Source organism: Eleutherodactylus coqui, chromosome 4, assembly GCF_035609145.1.
Source record: "Eleutherodactylus coqui strain aEleCoq1 chromosome 4, aEleCoq1.hap1, whole genome shotgun sequence".
NCBI classification, from domain to species: domain Eukaryota; kingdom Metazoa; phylum Chordata; class Amphibia; order Anura; family Eleutherodactylidae; genus Eleutherodactylus; species Eleutherodactylus coqui.
Genome location: NC_089840.1, coordinates 107,565,773 through 107,583,244, shown reverse-complemented (window position 1 = coordinate 107,583,244; position 17,472 = coordinate 107,565,773). Strand labels below are relative to the sequence as shown.

General features: G+C 42.0%; 1 protein-coding gene across 4 annotated transcripts in view; it reads left to right on the top strand.

Annotated features, from left to right (window-relative positions):
- The window catches only part of SYTL5 (synaptotagmin like 5), a 193,729-nt gene that overhangs the window by 156,230 nt on the left and 20,027 nt on the right, over positions 1-17,472 (top strand). For all 4 annotated transcript variants that reach the window (XM_066599957.1, XM_066599955.1, XM_066599954.1 and 1 more), the window contains exons 13-14: positions 12,508-12,686; positions 13,416-13,518. In XM_066599957.1, coding sequence (XP_066456054.1) covers positions 12,508-12,686; positions 13,416-13,518 — 282 coding nt within the window. The remainder of the gene's footprint in view (positions 1-12,507; positions 12,687-13,415; positions 13,519-17,472) is intronic.

The following is a 17,472-nucleotide window of genomic DNA, read 5'->3' as shown; positions in this document are numbered from 1 at the left end:
TGCAGAGAATAGGACTGATTGATGTCAATGGGTTTGATTATTTTTGCGCGTGCATTATGTGCGAGTGCATAGAAATAAATCCTGCTCCATTTTTCTGCATAAAACGCAGCAAAAGCACCTGTAGAAGTCTATGGGCGGTGTGCAAAAGAGCACTCAATGCGCACGTAAAAGCGCATATGCTGTGCAATTCCATGAAAAACAACACATCTGGGTCTCATTAGTCTAAATAGCCTTTTAAATCAGAGCAGGAGTGTTTGCGCGTGCATATGAACAGGTCCTGCATGTGTAAAAAGTACAATACTATGCGCCAATATGCGCGCAAATCAACTTTGTTGCGCTGAAGTGTGCGCAGTTGCGTATACGGTTGTCTGTAGCTGCCCTGAGTTGTTTTATCTGGCAGAGGGCCCTTAGTTAGACTCAAGAAAGAGGATCCAGTCCAGCGGCTATCTCTGTTAAGTAGTTACTTAGTTCTTCAGTTCTAGTTTGTATCATGTCATACTATGTCATTCTGCTTTACTGTAATTTGTCATCATGGCAATGAAAAGTATAAACATATTTATAAGGTATTTAATAGTGCCATTTTATCTCTTTTGCATATTATCCAAGTAGTGTCAAGAAGAGTTAATCGTGATATAAAATAAATTGGGGTTATTGTACAGTCAGTTACAGTTTTGGAAGTAGCTTAATCATCTGTACTAGTCTTTGTCACAGTCTGGATCACAATATTATAGCCTTCTGCAACACAAAGCCGAGCACTGAGTCTGTGAAGTAGTATCTCCCAGTTCTGCCCCGTGGTTAAATTGATGTTGAATAGGATAGCGGGCATCAAAAAACCACAAAGGAGACAGTCTTGTAAGGTTTGCAGTTGGTTCTGTGACTGCTATCTAGTTATTGTAATGATGAAAAGACTTTATCCTCTTGTTACGGTGCCTGTGCTATATGTTAAGTAAGTGAATAGGCAAGTCAAGTGAAAATAACTTCTGTCAGTGAGGCTCTTCTCTGCCACCCTTTTCTCCTCTACCCAATTGCTGCATCAAAGCGATGTTCGGGGGTCCCGTACATGCCCCCGCAATGAGTTTGCAAGGAGCCTTGCAGGTGTCATGGCAGCCGGGGGCCTTCTGAAAGGCCCCAGGGCTGTCATGGCAGATTGCCTATCAAGCCATGCCCGTGGGGTAACTTGATAGAATGCTTGCCCAATCGCAGTATGATGTAATGCTATGGCAAAGTTGTTGTCCCCTCTGGGGACTAAAAAAAGTAAAAATAAGATTAATAAAGTTTTACTGATTATTAAAAAAAAGTAATAAAAGTTAAAAAAAAAAACCTTTTGCCATATTCATAGTAAAAGAATCTAAGTAATAAAACAAAAATACATATTTTGTATCGCTGAGTCTGTAAGAGTCCAATCTATCAAATTAACACATTATTTACCCCGCACGATGAACGTCGTCAGAAAAAAAAAAGAACGCCAGAAATGCGCTTTTTTGGTCACCCTGTCTCCAAGAAAAAAATGCAATAAAAAGCAATCAAAAAGTCGTTTTGTATCCCAGAAAACCCAGTGAAAGTGCTGTAAAAAAAACAAAAAAATAGATACTCACCTTGCTTCAGCTGCCGGGGCTCAGCCGCATTTTCTCCTGCTGTCCCATGCTCTGTGGTGCTCAGCCAATCACAGGCAGCTCTCGCTGAATGAATGATGGGCGAGAGCTGCCTGTGATTGGCTGAGCAGCTGTGTTCTTCATCCCCGCAGAGGACACAGCAGCGGCGGAGAGGTAAGTTTATTTAATTTTTTTTTTTTTTTTTTTACACTAAAATTTTAGTTTATTTAGGGAAGAGCTTATATGTAAAGCCCTTACCTGAAAAACAATTACGTGGTGCCAGCAGATTATTGCCGCGGCTCCATTGAAAACAATGTGTGCATTCACTATGGTGCACGCATGTCCTATCTTTGCAGGCACACGCCTGTAAAGCACGGACATGTGCACACCATAGGTAATGCATTGGGGCTAATAGACCCGTGTATTTGTGCGTGCATATGCATGCACAAAATACATGCTCGTCTGAAGCCACCCTTAATATACTTTTTATCTACTGATGAGTGCCACTAATTTCTTTACCTACTACTGACGATACTGTCATCTGCTATAGTGGCTGTGTACCACCTTTGCCCTACTGAGCCAAGACCTGGGTTTGGACTGTGTTGGTCAGTTTCTCTCCTGTGCCATTTTAAAGCTAGTGTAAGGCATGACAACATTGATGATAATGGCTCGACCCATGAAGACAACCCTTTCCATATGCCTATTTGACCGTATGGACATCATAGAGAAGGTCTCCCACTGAGGACGCCCTTCTATGAGCTATAATAGATAACCACTCTGTAAAAGCTGCTCCAACTTTGGAAGACCCAAGCCATCCATTTATTACAATTTAGAAATGCGCTGTACCAATCTCCCATAGGCAACCATGTTACTCCTCATACGAATTGCGCAAAATATGTGTCCAATAAAAATCACAGCATGTTCTGTCTTGGCACATATTACGCATGCATACACACCAAGATCCTACATTGCGTATTGACTGTGTGCCACACCCGTATATCTCGTAGTCTGCACGCTGTGAGATACAGTCATGTGAGCCTGGCTTAAGTCACACAACAGCATGTATAAAACAATACATGTAATCAGTAAAATAGAATTCTAATAATTTCCGCACATTTTAGCTGAGATTGTAGTGCCAATTCTCCAAATCTGAGCCATATGTAGGTTTTGAGTTTCTGTAAAGTTCTTGTAAAATATTTATTGTTGAACTAATAGTGCCTTTGTGACAAATTAAAAAAGACTTCATTTGTCTGGCTGAGCATCAGTAATGACTAAGTAATAACTTTTTTGTTTAAGTAAAACAGCTTCATGTTGGCAGGAACATCTTTACTGAAATCCAAATGCTCTTCCTAATCAAGTCTTCTCTACAAAGCCAGATTTTGTAATAAGCCATTACCTGTATATATGTAGCGCATATAGATATTGTATAGCTGACTCTGCCATTCAGATGTTTGGCGAACTCATTAGAGCAATACATTTAGCAATCTGCTATTAGCTGCTTTTAGATGAATCTAACAATAGTACCCTGTTTCCCCGAAAATAAGACGCGTCTTATATTAATTTTTGCTCCCAAATATGCGCTACATCTTATTTTCAGGGGGTGTCTTATTTTTCAATGAAGAAGAATTCACATTTATTGCTTAACAAAAAAAATGAACATTTATTACCGTATATACTGCACAGTACCGTAGTTGTCACCACAAACCAATATAGCTAGACAAACTGTGAAAACAAAGCAAAAATTACTCAATGACAGTCATGTCATCATTTTCTGGCACATCATCATAAACATCTGAACCTGGAATCTCTTGCTGAATTTCTTGACACTCCTGGCTCCCACACACTGTCTGGAGACTGTAATGCTCACCCCCTAAGGCTGGAAATACACTCTGTGAGAACCTAGCCTTAAGAATCACACATATGGTTGCCTGACTCACAACAAGAGCCATAAAAAAATAAGGGCTGTAAAGTAACGTACCTGTCTGCAGACAGAAGTTCCTGTACCACTTGTAAGCAGGGATGGTATTGCAGCTTCCGGCCACCAGGGGGAGCTCATCACAGCAGACATGTACAGCAGGAACAGAACATACAGTATGTACTTTTCCAGCCAGCAAGGGGAGCTCACAACAGCACACTCGTACAGCACAGCAGGGACAGGATAACAGCAGACTGTCTGCAGATCTACCTATACATCTGGAGGTAGGAGACAACGGGAATGGCAGCAGGGGACAGGCCTCTTGACTTGCCTGCACACTTTAGTATGTCTTACTATCGAGGTGTGCCTTATATTTGCGACTTCTGCTAATTTCTTAATGTGTCTTACTTTCAGGTGTGCCTTATTTTCGGGGAAACACGGTAGCTATAATTATTATATATCTGATAGTAAATAGAGATGAGCGAGTATACTCGCTAAGGACAAATACTCGAGCGAATATTTGTCCTTTTCGAGTACCTGCCCGCTCGTGAGAAAAGATTCGTGTGCTGGCGGGGTGGCTGGGGAGAGCGGGGGTAAACGGGGGTGAGATCTCTTTCTCTCTCTCCCCCCCTGCCCTTCCCGCTTCCTCCTGCAACACAGTGCTCACCCCCCCGGCACCCGAATCTTTTCTCACGAGCGGGCAGGTACTCAGAAAGGACAATACTCGCTCAAGTATTTGTCCTTAGCGAGTATGATCGCTCATCTCCAATAGTAAACTATAAATTATTTCTAGTACTAAAGGGATCATTTCTGACCTCTAGAAATTGTTTCCACCTATGTCGGGTATAGAACTTGTCTCAAACTTTTACTCTGTCTTCAGCATTGTAGTTAGCTAGTAGACATAAATACAGATTTATTATACATTCATTAAAGATATACAATATTTGCAAAAAATTAAAACCTTCATCCAGAGCAATTTTTTTCCATCAATGGTTATCTTTATAAAATAGTCAAATGTCCAATGTTGTTACTTTGTATCAATTTTAATGACAGGAATGAGTTGCAGTTTGGTGACCATGTTTGCAATACTTTATATTGCTGTGAATCCATGATTTTCTTGGCTTTCTCTTGGTATGCAGGTTTCTAATTCTATTATCATTACTGCCTTTTCCTTTTCCTCTTTCTATAAGAATGCTCAGCCAGTCTCAGACAGGAAGTGGACCCACTTAAGTGTCCCTGATGCCGATGCAGATACTGTGAGTTCTTACTCAATACTTATTCCCCTCTCTTTCTTTCATCTTTTATGCGTTTATCTACTTTGTTCTGCAATGCTTGGACATGCTTCATTATATTGTATTAGCAGTGATCATTTTAAATAAGAACTGTACAGATAAACAGACTAGTGGACTATCTCTGTTTGCATACCCAATTGGGAAATATGCACATGACATAAGAGCAAATCTCACTCTAGTGGATCCATCTCATCCATGCATAGTATTTTCAAACATTCATTGGAATAGCTACCATATAATGCTATACTGTATTTCCTTTGCTACTGTCACAGTAAGGAAAATGTATTTCCAAAAATACATGCAATGCTGCCCTTCAGGCTAGTGGACACAGATGCCTTCCACAACATGATGATCTGTGCTAACCCACAGTACCAGATGCCCAGCCACCATTTCTTTGCCCAAGTGCCTGCAGTGCCATGTGAGTGATATCGTGCCTCTGGCATTGCAGAACACTATCTTCCTCCATTTCTTCATACCAGTTTCAGCACCCTCAATACCTGCACAGATATTCGTATGTGACAAAACCTGGCTTCCATACAGTGCTGCATGTGGTAAATTCCAATATGCTATCCTAAAATGTATATATATATATACGTGAGAGCAGCGACATGGCCATAGAACTGTTGATGGCTTTGCAAGCCCAGGCTGACACGTGGCTGGCTCTACACAATCTTGAGTCAGGGAAGGTTGTGTGTTATAATGGGGCTAATCTGCTGGCATCCCTTTGCCTTGGAAATCTCACACACGTACCTTGTCAGGCCCATGTGATGAACCTGGTAGTGCACCATTTCCTAAACAAATACCTAGGTTTACATCCACTGCTGGAAAAGGCCAGGAAACTGTGCTTGCACTTTTGGCATGCACACCCAGCTATCCATAGTTTGGCGAAGGTGCAGCAACTGTTCAGGCTACCACCCAGCCACCTCATCTGTGATGACGTACTAAGCAATATGACCATCCTGATGGAACAGACATGGAAAATGATGTGTTCTTGTCACAGGAGGAGGAGAAAGGGATACGAATCTCCCAGCTGTCTGGCCAGTCTGCCATTACTCAACACTGTAGGCCCTGGCTTTGGTCAAGAAAGGAGGGGCATCTTTGCAATGTGTTTCTTCACCCATGAAAGAAGTATAGAGTTGGAAGAGCATGAGGAGGAGGAAAAGAAAGGGGATTTTATAGGTCCAGAGGCAGGGGAGGGGGGGCTATGGAATGCTCTTTCCATCCATTACTCACCCCAGCTATTCTACATGGATGGTCAGACTAGCCAGAGGAAACTCTTAGGCCTGACCCTGAGGAATGTGGGCCATCACCCTTAGGCCATGTGCCCATCTTTCACTTTTCTTCCGAATGATGAATTTCAGTTTGGCATGAAATCCATCGTTGGGCTGAACAGCTGAAAAGAAGGACCGTATGCTGTGGGAATGCTGATTACATTGTCTCAGCTTTCAGCCCCGTGGCAGAGCAAAGGGAATTTATTCGGAGAACAGCGGGTGCTCTGTTCTTTGAATACACATTATAGAGAACACAAAATAGACATTAGTACCAAGTAGTAGTTTATGCAAAATGATCGCTCAAAAGCCATCTTTTGAGCGATCATCTTCGTGTGTAAATGCACCTTTACTTACTAGGTGTTTCCCCCAAATGCCTTAATAAAATGTCTACCAAGATGTTTGTCTAGTGGCAAAGTCACTTACTGCGAAATACTGGAACCTAACAGCTCCTCCATCCTGAATGCACCTGTCTGCTAGGTTCAGGAATATTCATTCACTTGAATATTTAACTGCATCCCTTTACAATACTCTTGAAGAATTCCAGGTTATCAGGGATCCCTGGGACACCTTGAACATTCCTGCCTTACAGTCCCTATTGTTTTCAACCTTGTTAGGAATTGTCTTGACCAGTGTCTATCTTCTCTTGTGGTTTTGTTTTCGTAGTTTTTGTTTTTACTAGTCTAACCTCCATTTGTCAAGTTTCACATACTGTCAATATGCATTGTATAATGATCTTTGGTTTTGTTTTGTAGTTAAAAAGCCTGAATACCTCGATAATATTAATAATTATTGGTTAATAATTATCAGAATAATTTGGTTGTAGTTTATCTGTAAAACTCATTTCCCATGCACTAGAATAACAAACAGTGATATACTCATGTCTTCCCACTGCCTCTGTATCCCGTGTCAGTACTCAGTCCTTCGTGCGTATAAGCCTGCCCGGTTTATGGGATGTCAGAGGCACTACAGCTAATAACAGAGCTCAGTGATTGATCACTAAGCTCTGTTATTGGCTGCAGCGCCTGTGAGCTCCCAGAAAGAGACTGTGGCAGCCTGTAAATGTGATGCCAGAGGGGAGGCCCGGAGCAGCGCCGGGGGACACAGCGGGAGCAGGGAGAGGTGAGTATATCACTGTTTTTTGCTTTAGTGTATGAAAAAGGAGTTTTGCATATAAACTATAATGAACAACACCTTTAAATAACACATCTTATTTACTATACATTATATCAGAAGGAACTGTTCACACCATATTGACTAAATTGTGAACTGGACAAGAACATCATTGCCAGACGAAAAACTTAACTGCACTTGCTGGTTATATATTCTATACCAGTAATGGCAAACCTATGGCACGCATGCCAGAGGCGGCACATAGAGCCCTCCCTGCTGGCACGCGTCACCATCAGCCGCTCACCACATTGCAGAATACCGGCATGTGCTGGGGCTCCCCTGCCGGCACTCGGCTGTACTGCTAGCTACGCTGATCCCGGCGCACACTGTGACTTTAGTGTGCATTCGGGATCCTCCCCCCTTCTCACCTGACGTGGATACTGGTGTATTTTGTCGCCACCAAAAGTTAGGGGTGGCAACATAATACAGGTGCCTTGACATGTGCTGCACACTGTGGGACGGAGGGCGCTGACAGGAGGAACCGCTGTGTCTTGGTGGGATAGAGGGGGCTGAGAGGAAGGAGCGCTCTGTATAGCTGTATGTGGTGCACACTGCAGGAGCGGGGCCAGTCAGAGGAGGGACCGCTGCCTTCCGACGAGTTAGTGCTACACATTTCCTAGGCGTGTGAGACTATCTGAGTGGGCGGGGTATGGGGCTGCTGACTGTATTCACCGGAGGAGTTGAGTGAATGATCGGCAGGGGCGGCAAGACTGATGGGCGCAGCACATGCTGCTGTACATGGCGATAACCTCACAGCTGATGAGCTCTGCGGACTTGACATTTCCTGCAGGGCTGGCCAGGCAGGTGAGCAGAGCTGCTGTAGCACCAAGGGAGTGAGGACTACAGTAAGAGGACTGGCTGGCTACAGCACCAGCAGAGCCACGATGTGGCCGCTTACTGCTACTCCGGTCCCCTGCCACCTGTCCCTTCAGCAGATGCCATGGCCTTTGCTGCTCACAGGCAGATGGGGAGTAGAGAACCCCTTCACGGATGCTTTTCAGCAGTACAGCAGGGTGGGGGGGACCCAGGTATCTTGGAAGCCAATCCACAGCTAGGGGTGTGACAGGGCCGTCCCTTCATGTCAGGACTGTTTCACCCCTAGCTTTCGGTGGCATCAAGAAATACCAGTACCCCTGACATCTCCTAATTGGTTCCGCACGTCCGGCAGAGTGCACCTGCGATTAGAGCAGCAGCAGCGCCGAGGAGGGGGGTAAGAATATGGGTCTCAAGGCGGGCGTTAATACTACTGAGCACTGCTGTGCAGCGTCACTCTTACCGCTGGAGGCCGCTGTGCGGCGTCATTCTTACCGCTGGGGACCGCTGTGCGGCGTCATTCTTACCGCTGGGGGGTGCTGTGCGGCGTCACTCTTACCGCTGGGGGGCGCTCATAGGGGGGAGGGGTAGCACTCGTACCACTGGGGCCGCTCATAGGGGGGGGCACTATTACCGCTGGGGCTGCTCTGGGGGGGTCACTATCACTGCTGAGATATGATTACACAAGGTAAAAAAGCTACAGAATGTCCTTAGCGGAAATTTTCGTGGCAAATTCCACAGCATTTCCGCATCCAAAAGCAGTCACAATCTGCACCCTGTCTATTTTGAAGCGGCCCTGTCCTTTTAAGGACGATGGATGTAAAAATCATACGTCGTGATAAGCCCCGCCGCCTGACGTGTTGGCACTTTGGGATAAATAAGCGGGTTTTGTTTTGCAGTTTGGGCACTCGGTTTCTAAAAGGTTCGCCATCACTGTTCTATACTATGAACCATATCCAGAATGATATTCAATATTAAATGTTTTTTTTTTTTTATAATTGCTGTCAAATTAAATGACTTCAGAAAAATATGGTCGCTACAGCCATGTACAATTAGGGCTTAGTCGGTAATATAGTGAGTTAATTGCTGTTTCATGCACTGACACATTCCTACAATCAATAGCATATTAGATTGACAGGCATTAAGCCAGGTGTGACACACTTCCATCTAAGCTAATGGAAGCCAATTTTAATGTATCGTCTTGTTGTTTATGGTTCCCTGGAGAGTACAAGAGATGTATGGTGGATCCTGTAAATAACTACATTAGGTATGGCTTAGAAAGCAAGATGATCAACACTGTAACTATAAACATCACCATATAACCCCAAGTCACTTAAACTTCAGGGACATCAATTTTTCAAGTTAGGAAGCAGAAGTGATTAAGAATCAATTTCTGTTGCTCCGGTGCAGATGAAAGTAACAACTGGAGCACCGGGGAGGCAACAGCAAGACAACCCAGGTGTAGTACCCCAGGGTTGGAGTACCACAGCACTGCTATTGCTACCTCATGTAAAATGTGTTTATATTTATGTTTGTAAATATGTGTAATTATGTTAAATTATGGGTGTACCACTTTAACTGGTGAATGTTGGGTTAAATTTTGGTGTTCCTACCACCTAACCCTGAATGACTATGCAGAATACACCCTAACCTGCTCTCGCACCTGCCAGTCACCCAAGGCAACCATCTTTACTAACAGCCAGTGTGGTGGGAAGGAAACATCAATTGTGAGTACTAATAAGCCAAGTTTATGCTGGAGAGTTGACAGAGGAGCGAGCAAGAAGAGAAAAGAAACAAAAGAATAAAGGAGACAGAAGCAAGTCAGTAACTAATCTGCAAAATGCTAGTCAAAGTCAGGGATGAAAGATGGAAGTATTCTACTTAAGTTTGTTGCCACAGCCCCCTGAGAAGGTGTTTCAATGCAATTCCATTACTAATGTAATTCTAAGTCATCAACTACCTCAAGTAAATGTGATTCTACAGTTAATGCAAGTGAATGTAAATTGTGTTTATCTACTGCAAGGTCCACAGTCTCCTCTCTCCCTGCAATAAAGAGTTGAACTGTTTTTAGCCTTTAAAGTCTGCTTCCTGGAGTCTCTTCCCATCGTCAACATACTGCACCAAGGTACCACACTTACTGGTCTAGGAGCGAGGACTACTACCCCCATTATTGTTTATTTCTCCAATTTTTACATTTATAATTTTTTTCCGGAATGGGCCCCTACCCATACACGGACTGGCATCACGACAAACTACCATCTTCTCCTACCTGACTCCGTGGGTAGCAAGCTATAACAGCTGCCTATTTTATTTGCTTTTACACCACTTTGCATGTGGCTTACTGGCCTGGACCATGATTTTCCACGTTTTAGGGAAGCAGCAGATCCACCAATGAGAACTATCTTATTCCCCGCTGCTTTTCCCTTATCGTCAGTCTGTGCTCGGTCTAGCCCACTGCACAGTTAGTGGCTGCAGACAATTACTCTTTCCTTATCGTGCCTAACTGATTCTTTTTTTATTCATGTCCTTGTCATTACTGGTAGCACAAGGCGGTACCTGCAGACCAATTAGGTTGCACAGGTAATCCTGCTCCTCCAGGATGGCACATCCATAAGTGCCATCACAAGTAGATTTGCTGTGTCTTCCAGCACAGTATCAAGAGCACGTATGACATGGACCATTATACAAGGAGAGCCAAAGAAGGAAATCAACCCAGCATCAAGACCCGTATCAGCTTCTTTTTGAGTGGAGGAACAGGAGGAGCACCGCCAGAGCTCCATTTACCTAATGATATGTTACTGTCAGAAATAGACTCCATGAGGGTGCATGAGGGGCCGACATCTGTTGAGAGTTCATTGGACAGAGAAGGAGAGCACTCAAGGAAGAAGTCTCGCCTGCAGGGCACTTTCCAAAACATACAGTGGGAAATAAAAGTTGAATTTATAATTGATGTGGCTATTAACAGACCTAATAAAGGTCTGATGACTTCCTGCTTACCTGCCTTACAAAGAACTGTCAGCAGATTTGCATGGGCAAACCCGCTGACAGGATCCCTTTAAATTACAGAATACATTTAAAGGGAGTCTATAGATCTAATAAATGTAGTTGAATAGATGTATTAAAATAGTGACACATTATAAAGTAAGATGGAAATGTGCCATAAATAGTTTCTTATTTTAATTGTGCAATAAATATTATTTTTGCTGTGTATTCTGCTGTTACTTAGCAGCGGGATCGGTAGGGAGTGGGTGGCACAGCCACATCATTAGGCTAGATTTTTTACTTATACTTTTATCTAATAGATGATGTACTGGCTCAAGTGATGAACCCCTTAGTCCTTTAAGGGCCTCGTGTGGCTCAGTGTGTTAGGGCAGCAGAAATGCAGTCCTAAGCTCTCCCTCATGACCTGAAGGTTGTGGGTTCATTTCCGGCATGCTTCAGGTAGCCAGCTCAAGGTTGACTCAGCACTCCATCCTTCCAAGTACCCAGCTTGCTGGGGGGTAAAAGATGACTGGGGAAGGCAGTGGCAAACCACCCCACAAAAAAAGCCTGCCAAGAATACGTCACCCTAGGAGTCAGTCATGACTCGATGCTTGCACTAGGGGACTTTACCTTTTACTCATTGCTAATGTGAAAAACTGAGTTATTCTCATTTGAACCAGCCAACGATGTCTCTGCCTGTCTAAACAGGCTGCATGAGCGAACGAGCTACTGATTACGTCACTTCTGGTTCAAATGATAAAGCGGCTCGGCTTACTGTTAAGATTTTGTTAAAAGAAAAAAGGCCAAATGAATATCAAATAACGCAAAGACTGTTATCCTCAGCCTCTTGACACGTATGAAATAGTGTAGATGATGCAGTACTTAAGATGTAACTTACTACTATACAAAACAAATAGAAAAGATTACACAGTAATTACAATCCTTTGAGGTGGTGTCCCATCAAATGTCACATCGGCGCTCAGGGGTTCCGGATTCCTGCTCCGTTCGTGGAACAGGAACAGGGAATTCACTGGCCGAACGGCTCCGACTCATGATGGAACCAAACAGCACCGAATGGACCCAATTGACTATAATGAGGTCTGTTCGCTTTCCACTCAACTGCCTGGCTTTTAGCATTTTGTGCCGGATCCACGATGTTCCAATGCAGATGTGAATCCACCCTATGGCACTCATTTTTTTATAGTTTTGTAATAAATTCAGTAAAGATGTTATATATTTTATCAATTGGTCTGTGTCTTTTTCTGTAGGCAGTATATACTGTAGCTATTTTGATGCAGTTTTCTAGTTGGATGTACTTGCAGTTTATAGTGACCTGTGTGTGCCTATGTGTATTCTGTCTGGTTTTGCTTTGATATATAAATATAAAAAACGCAGTCTACTTTCTCATGTCACACAGCAATATATCATGTAAAGATCTACTTTATATTTTCTTTCTCTCTGTTTTATTTCAGACAAGTCTTAATAGCATGACAAGTGCCTATAGTGAAATTTGGGACTATGATAATGTGAAAGTCACAGGGGAAATTATACTGAATCTTAATTATAGCTATAAAACAGGCGCTTTGAACGTTCTGGTGAAGAGCTGTAAAAATCTAGCAGTGGCCGATGAAAAGAAGAACAAAACCGACCCGTAAGAATATCTTAATCTCTATATTATACATATTATTTTAATTGCAAAGAGCATTTTTTGCTCATTATATTATATGTGTTCCTATAAAATATTTCTTACCAAAAACATAAATGCAGCACAGCAATCAATGAGCCATAAGTATTCAGTATTGTGCAGCAGCTAACTTGTTTATTACTCTGTTTAACATAAATAAGTTTTAATCACTTTTGCATTCGTTATACACAGTGCTCAGTGTCCCAGATTTACTTCCTTTTTCCATAAACTGCACCAAAACATGTTACAAGTGATAATATCCAATATTTTAGAAGCATGGACGTGGGCTTCAAAGGGACATGGTTTAGGTCGGATTTACTATGTAGAGTAGATGTTAAAGCAGGAAGCCTGCTATCAGTGTCAGCCGACTCCCGCTGCCAGATAGCGCAAGATCTGTCATGATCTGGCGCTATCCCTATGACATAAGGGTACGTTATTTTGCAGGATGTATCCCGCTCCCATGACGTATCCTTACGTCATGGGGAGGGAAGGGGTTAATGTAACATTCCTTACTAAAGTACTTAGATATTTGTTTCTAAACCAGCTCTTGTAAAAAAAAAAGAATACTTGCACAATAAAACAATTGCAGAACCACTGTAAAATGAATAGATCTGCACATGCTAATTCGGTTATCCAGTCATCCTTGTGTGTATATCAGTTTATGGATATTACTGTATATTCATTTTTATGCTTTAGATATGTAAAGGCATATCTCCTCCCTGACAAGTCACGTCAGAGCAAACGGAAGACTAAAATAAAGACCAACACAACTAATCCCGAGTTCAATGAAGCGCTTAAGGTAAGACGTACAGTAATAATTAATGATCAAACTGCAGGTCTCTGATACTCTTATGCTCTAATATCAAACAATACTAACTGTGTATGTGTGTATGTATATATATATATATATATATATATATATATATATATATATATATATGTGTGTGTATTACTGTATATAATTGATTCATGTAAATGGAGCTGAAGAAGCACTGATCAACTTGCAGAAACATTGGGGCACATTTCTGAAAAGTTTTACGTCAGTTTCCGGCACTAAAAAGTCACACAGTTTTGCAAAATCGTGTGACTTTTCTCCGTTCTGCATCGGCCTTGCCACTTTTTTAAAAAGTGGGTGGGGATTTGTGGAGAGGGAGAGGCTCCCTTGGACCAAAAGATTTATGTACAATTTAGGACAAAAAGTGGTGCATATTATATCAGAAATGTATGCCAGGTCAAAACTGGCATACATTTCTGTCTAGGTGCACGGAGCTGCCAGGGATGTGCCCTAAGCCTTTCACATATTTAGTGCACCCCCTATGTTGCACTAAGCCCAGTACAGGAAATAGTGGACTTGTTAAATTTTCTCTATTGATTGGCCCCTGTTTCTGTAAGAAAATCTTCTAGTTTAAAATGATTTCAAACTTTTTGTATTGTACCCTCCCCAAACAGCATATCAGTAAAGGCCCTTTAAGACACAATGATTATCGCTTAAAATTCGCTCAAAAGCCATCTTTTCGTGCACTGTTCATTCATCGCTATTTCTAGCAAGCTAGAAATGAGCAATGAGCCTTATCAGTGCCACATGCTGATATTTCAGCAGGCGGTGCTGATAGCATTCTTTCAGCTGGTATCCCACTGGCAGTTCTCAGCAGGAAACCAGCTGAAAGCACTGAGAACAAAGCAGCTGTTTGCATATACAAAACAGCTGCATTGTTCTCTGAGCTATCAAGGCCATATCCTGCTTCACCTGCATTAACTCTTTAGTAGCTAAGTATACGAAGAGTTATGCAAAGATGATCACTCAAAACTATCACTCTATCATCTTTCAGTGTAAATGGGCCCTAAATGAGTGTACTTATCGATAGAGTAAATAAATAACAGTAGTAATGACCAGTGTCTCGTCTTATATATTTGTCACCTTTATCACTGAAGATCCAAAACAGTGACTGAATAGAGTTATGTTACTTTTCAACCCCGTAGAAAGAGGCAGCTGATGCAGAATGTTTCCAGAGTAAAGGAATACTGAATTAACTTATTTTTAAAAATTAATCTTAGCCATTTTTTCAACAGTGGTGAATGGATACTTAGTAACAGTAAAATAGCTTAGCCTATTATCCCCCCTTTCCCCACAATGGTGATCCAGAGGAAGGCAAAAAACATCATAAGGTAGAAGTCAATTTTCCTCATTTAACGGGAAAAAATCCTTCCCAACTTCAATCTGGCAACTGGAATAATCCCTGGATCAAGAACGCTTCTAAATTAATCAGTGACTATAAGATGTAATATTGTAATGTCCAGGCCCTTCTTGTACTCTTTTATTGAGTTCTCCATCACTATATCCTCAGGCAGAGAGTTCTATAGTCTCACTGCTCTTACAGTAAAGAACCCCGCCTTCTATGTTGGTGTAGAAACTTTCTTTCCTCTAGACGTGGAGGGCGCCGCCTTGTTATACTCACAGTCCTGGGTATAAATAGATGATAGGAGAGATCTCTGTATTGTTATTACTATCATTTCTAAGTTGCCCCTTAGCTGTCTTTTTTCCAAACTAAATAACCCCAATTTTGATTACCTCTGTGGGTATTGTAGTCCGCCCATTCCATTTATTACTTTAGTTGCTTGCCTTTGCACCGGCTCAAGCTCTGATATGTCCTTCCTAAGTACTGGTGCCCCAAACTGTACAGGATATTCCATTTGTGGTCTAACTAGTGACTTGTAAAGAGCAAGAAAAATGTACTCGTCATGTGCCCTTAGACCTCTTTTGATGCACCTCATAGTATCAAAAGTTTATTACAGATTGACGAAAACCAAGCAACATGGGATCTGACTAAAAGCATAAAAAGAAGATATTTGTAAATTACAATTCTTCACTATAAAGCCTTATCATAGTTGACTTTCTGCAAGAGTGTAATCATCAAAAATTAGAGTTACGCTTGAGGACTCTTAGTTGTCTATTGAGAAGCTTAGGGATATTCCAACCATCAAAATGAATAATAAAATAACCATATCTAATTGGATTTGAATTCATGATCCAGTGTTCATACATCTTAATTCACAAGAGTTGTTTCTAAGAAATGTCCTCGCTTGTATTGCTCGGTGTTTTACAAAGGGAATCAAGTCAACTGTATAATTTGGTTCAGGAAGCTATAACATTGAACAGTACTCCGAAAATGAAAAACCTACTTGAATCCCTAAATATTAGTACTATAACCAGGAAAGTTTTATCAACACCAACCAATCAGATCACTGCTTTTATTTTTTAACAGCAAGTTTAGCAATAAAACAAATGATCTGATTGGTTACCAAGGGCAAGACTTCCAGTTCTTCTCTGTAGCAGTTAGGGTCTATAGTGTATTGTGTATACAATAAGTAATTCTAGCAGATGGGACCGTGTTTAGGTCGCCTTATTCACCCAGCAATAAACAGCTAACGTTGATAAAATAAAAAGTCATACAAGAAAAATGTAAAATTATTGCCTGCATTTTCTCTTTCTCCCATTGCCGTGTTATTTCAGATTTGCAGAACATTAGCTTCCCGAAGCAGAAGTGTTCTCGCATTACTTTAGCAAAGTCTCTCCTCATATGTATTCCTGTCACTCAAACATAATGGCTTCTGATTGCTCTCCCTGCCTGCAACGTAAAACAAGACATTATAGAACAAAGTGCGGCAGATTAACGCTTTCAGTTTACTGCTGAGCAACAGTTTTCCCTGCCCCTTGCCTTAGAGTTTTTTTTATTTCCATGTGCCTTCATCAATGCAAAAGGCAAATTTGCTCCTTTTGATGTAACCTAGCAACTATCAGACATATTCAAGTAAAAACTAGAGAAAGGAAGCAGGATGAAGAGCTTAAGCGGGGATCAACCCTGGTCTCTTACTGCTGTGTAGTACAAATGATTCCTCTAAGGCCTCATTGTCCATGGCCCTATTGGTAAAACGCTGCGAGCCTCTGTGCAGCGTTCTACCGATGTTTGTAAATATCAGGTCTGACAGTCGAGACTGCGTATGGCTGTGAGTGTTTTGCATATGGCTGCGTAGCACACGTACACGGTCATGCGCAGTGTGACTCTTTTTTTTAACTGTTCCATTACAGGGTTACATATGAAAATGCCGCCCATATGCAATGTATTGCGTATGGAGAGCATTGCATACACTGCCTATACAAATATATAGGTTTTATATACATGGTAGCAGAATTAATATTCCCTACTGGCCTATAACCACTGGTGAGCGGTCTGCAAATCATGTCCTATGAGGAACGGTTAAAGGATCTGGGAATGTTTAACTTGCAAAAAAGAAGGCTGAGAGGAGACTTAATAGCTGCCTACAAATATCTGAAGGGCTGTCACAGTGCAGAGGGATCAGCCCTATTTGTATTTGTACAAGGAAAGACTAGAAGCAATTGGATGAAACTGAAAGGGAGGAGACACAGATTAGATATTAGACAGTGAGGGTGATCAATGAGTGGAAAAGGTTGCCACGGGAGGTGGTGAGTTCTCCTTCAGTGGAAGTTTTCAAACAGAAAAGCAACAGTCCTAATAAGTAACAAATTGAGGAAAAAGATCACCACTGTTGCAGTCATTGGGAGGGGGTTAACAAGGGTAGATTGTAGAGGTTGTCCCTTTTAGTCATACATGTAGAAGCGTGTGCAGGGAGACTCTGCAGTGGGTACATACTGTATACAGAGTCCAAGATGCAGCAGGATAAGCCTGTTACTTGGTGCCAACTGTGGAGAAAGGTTTCTTCAATGCAGACAGCC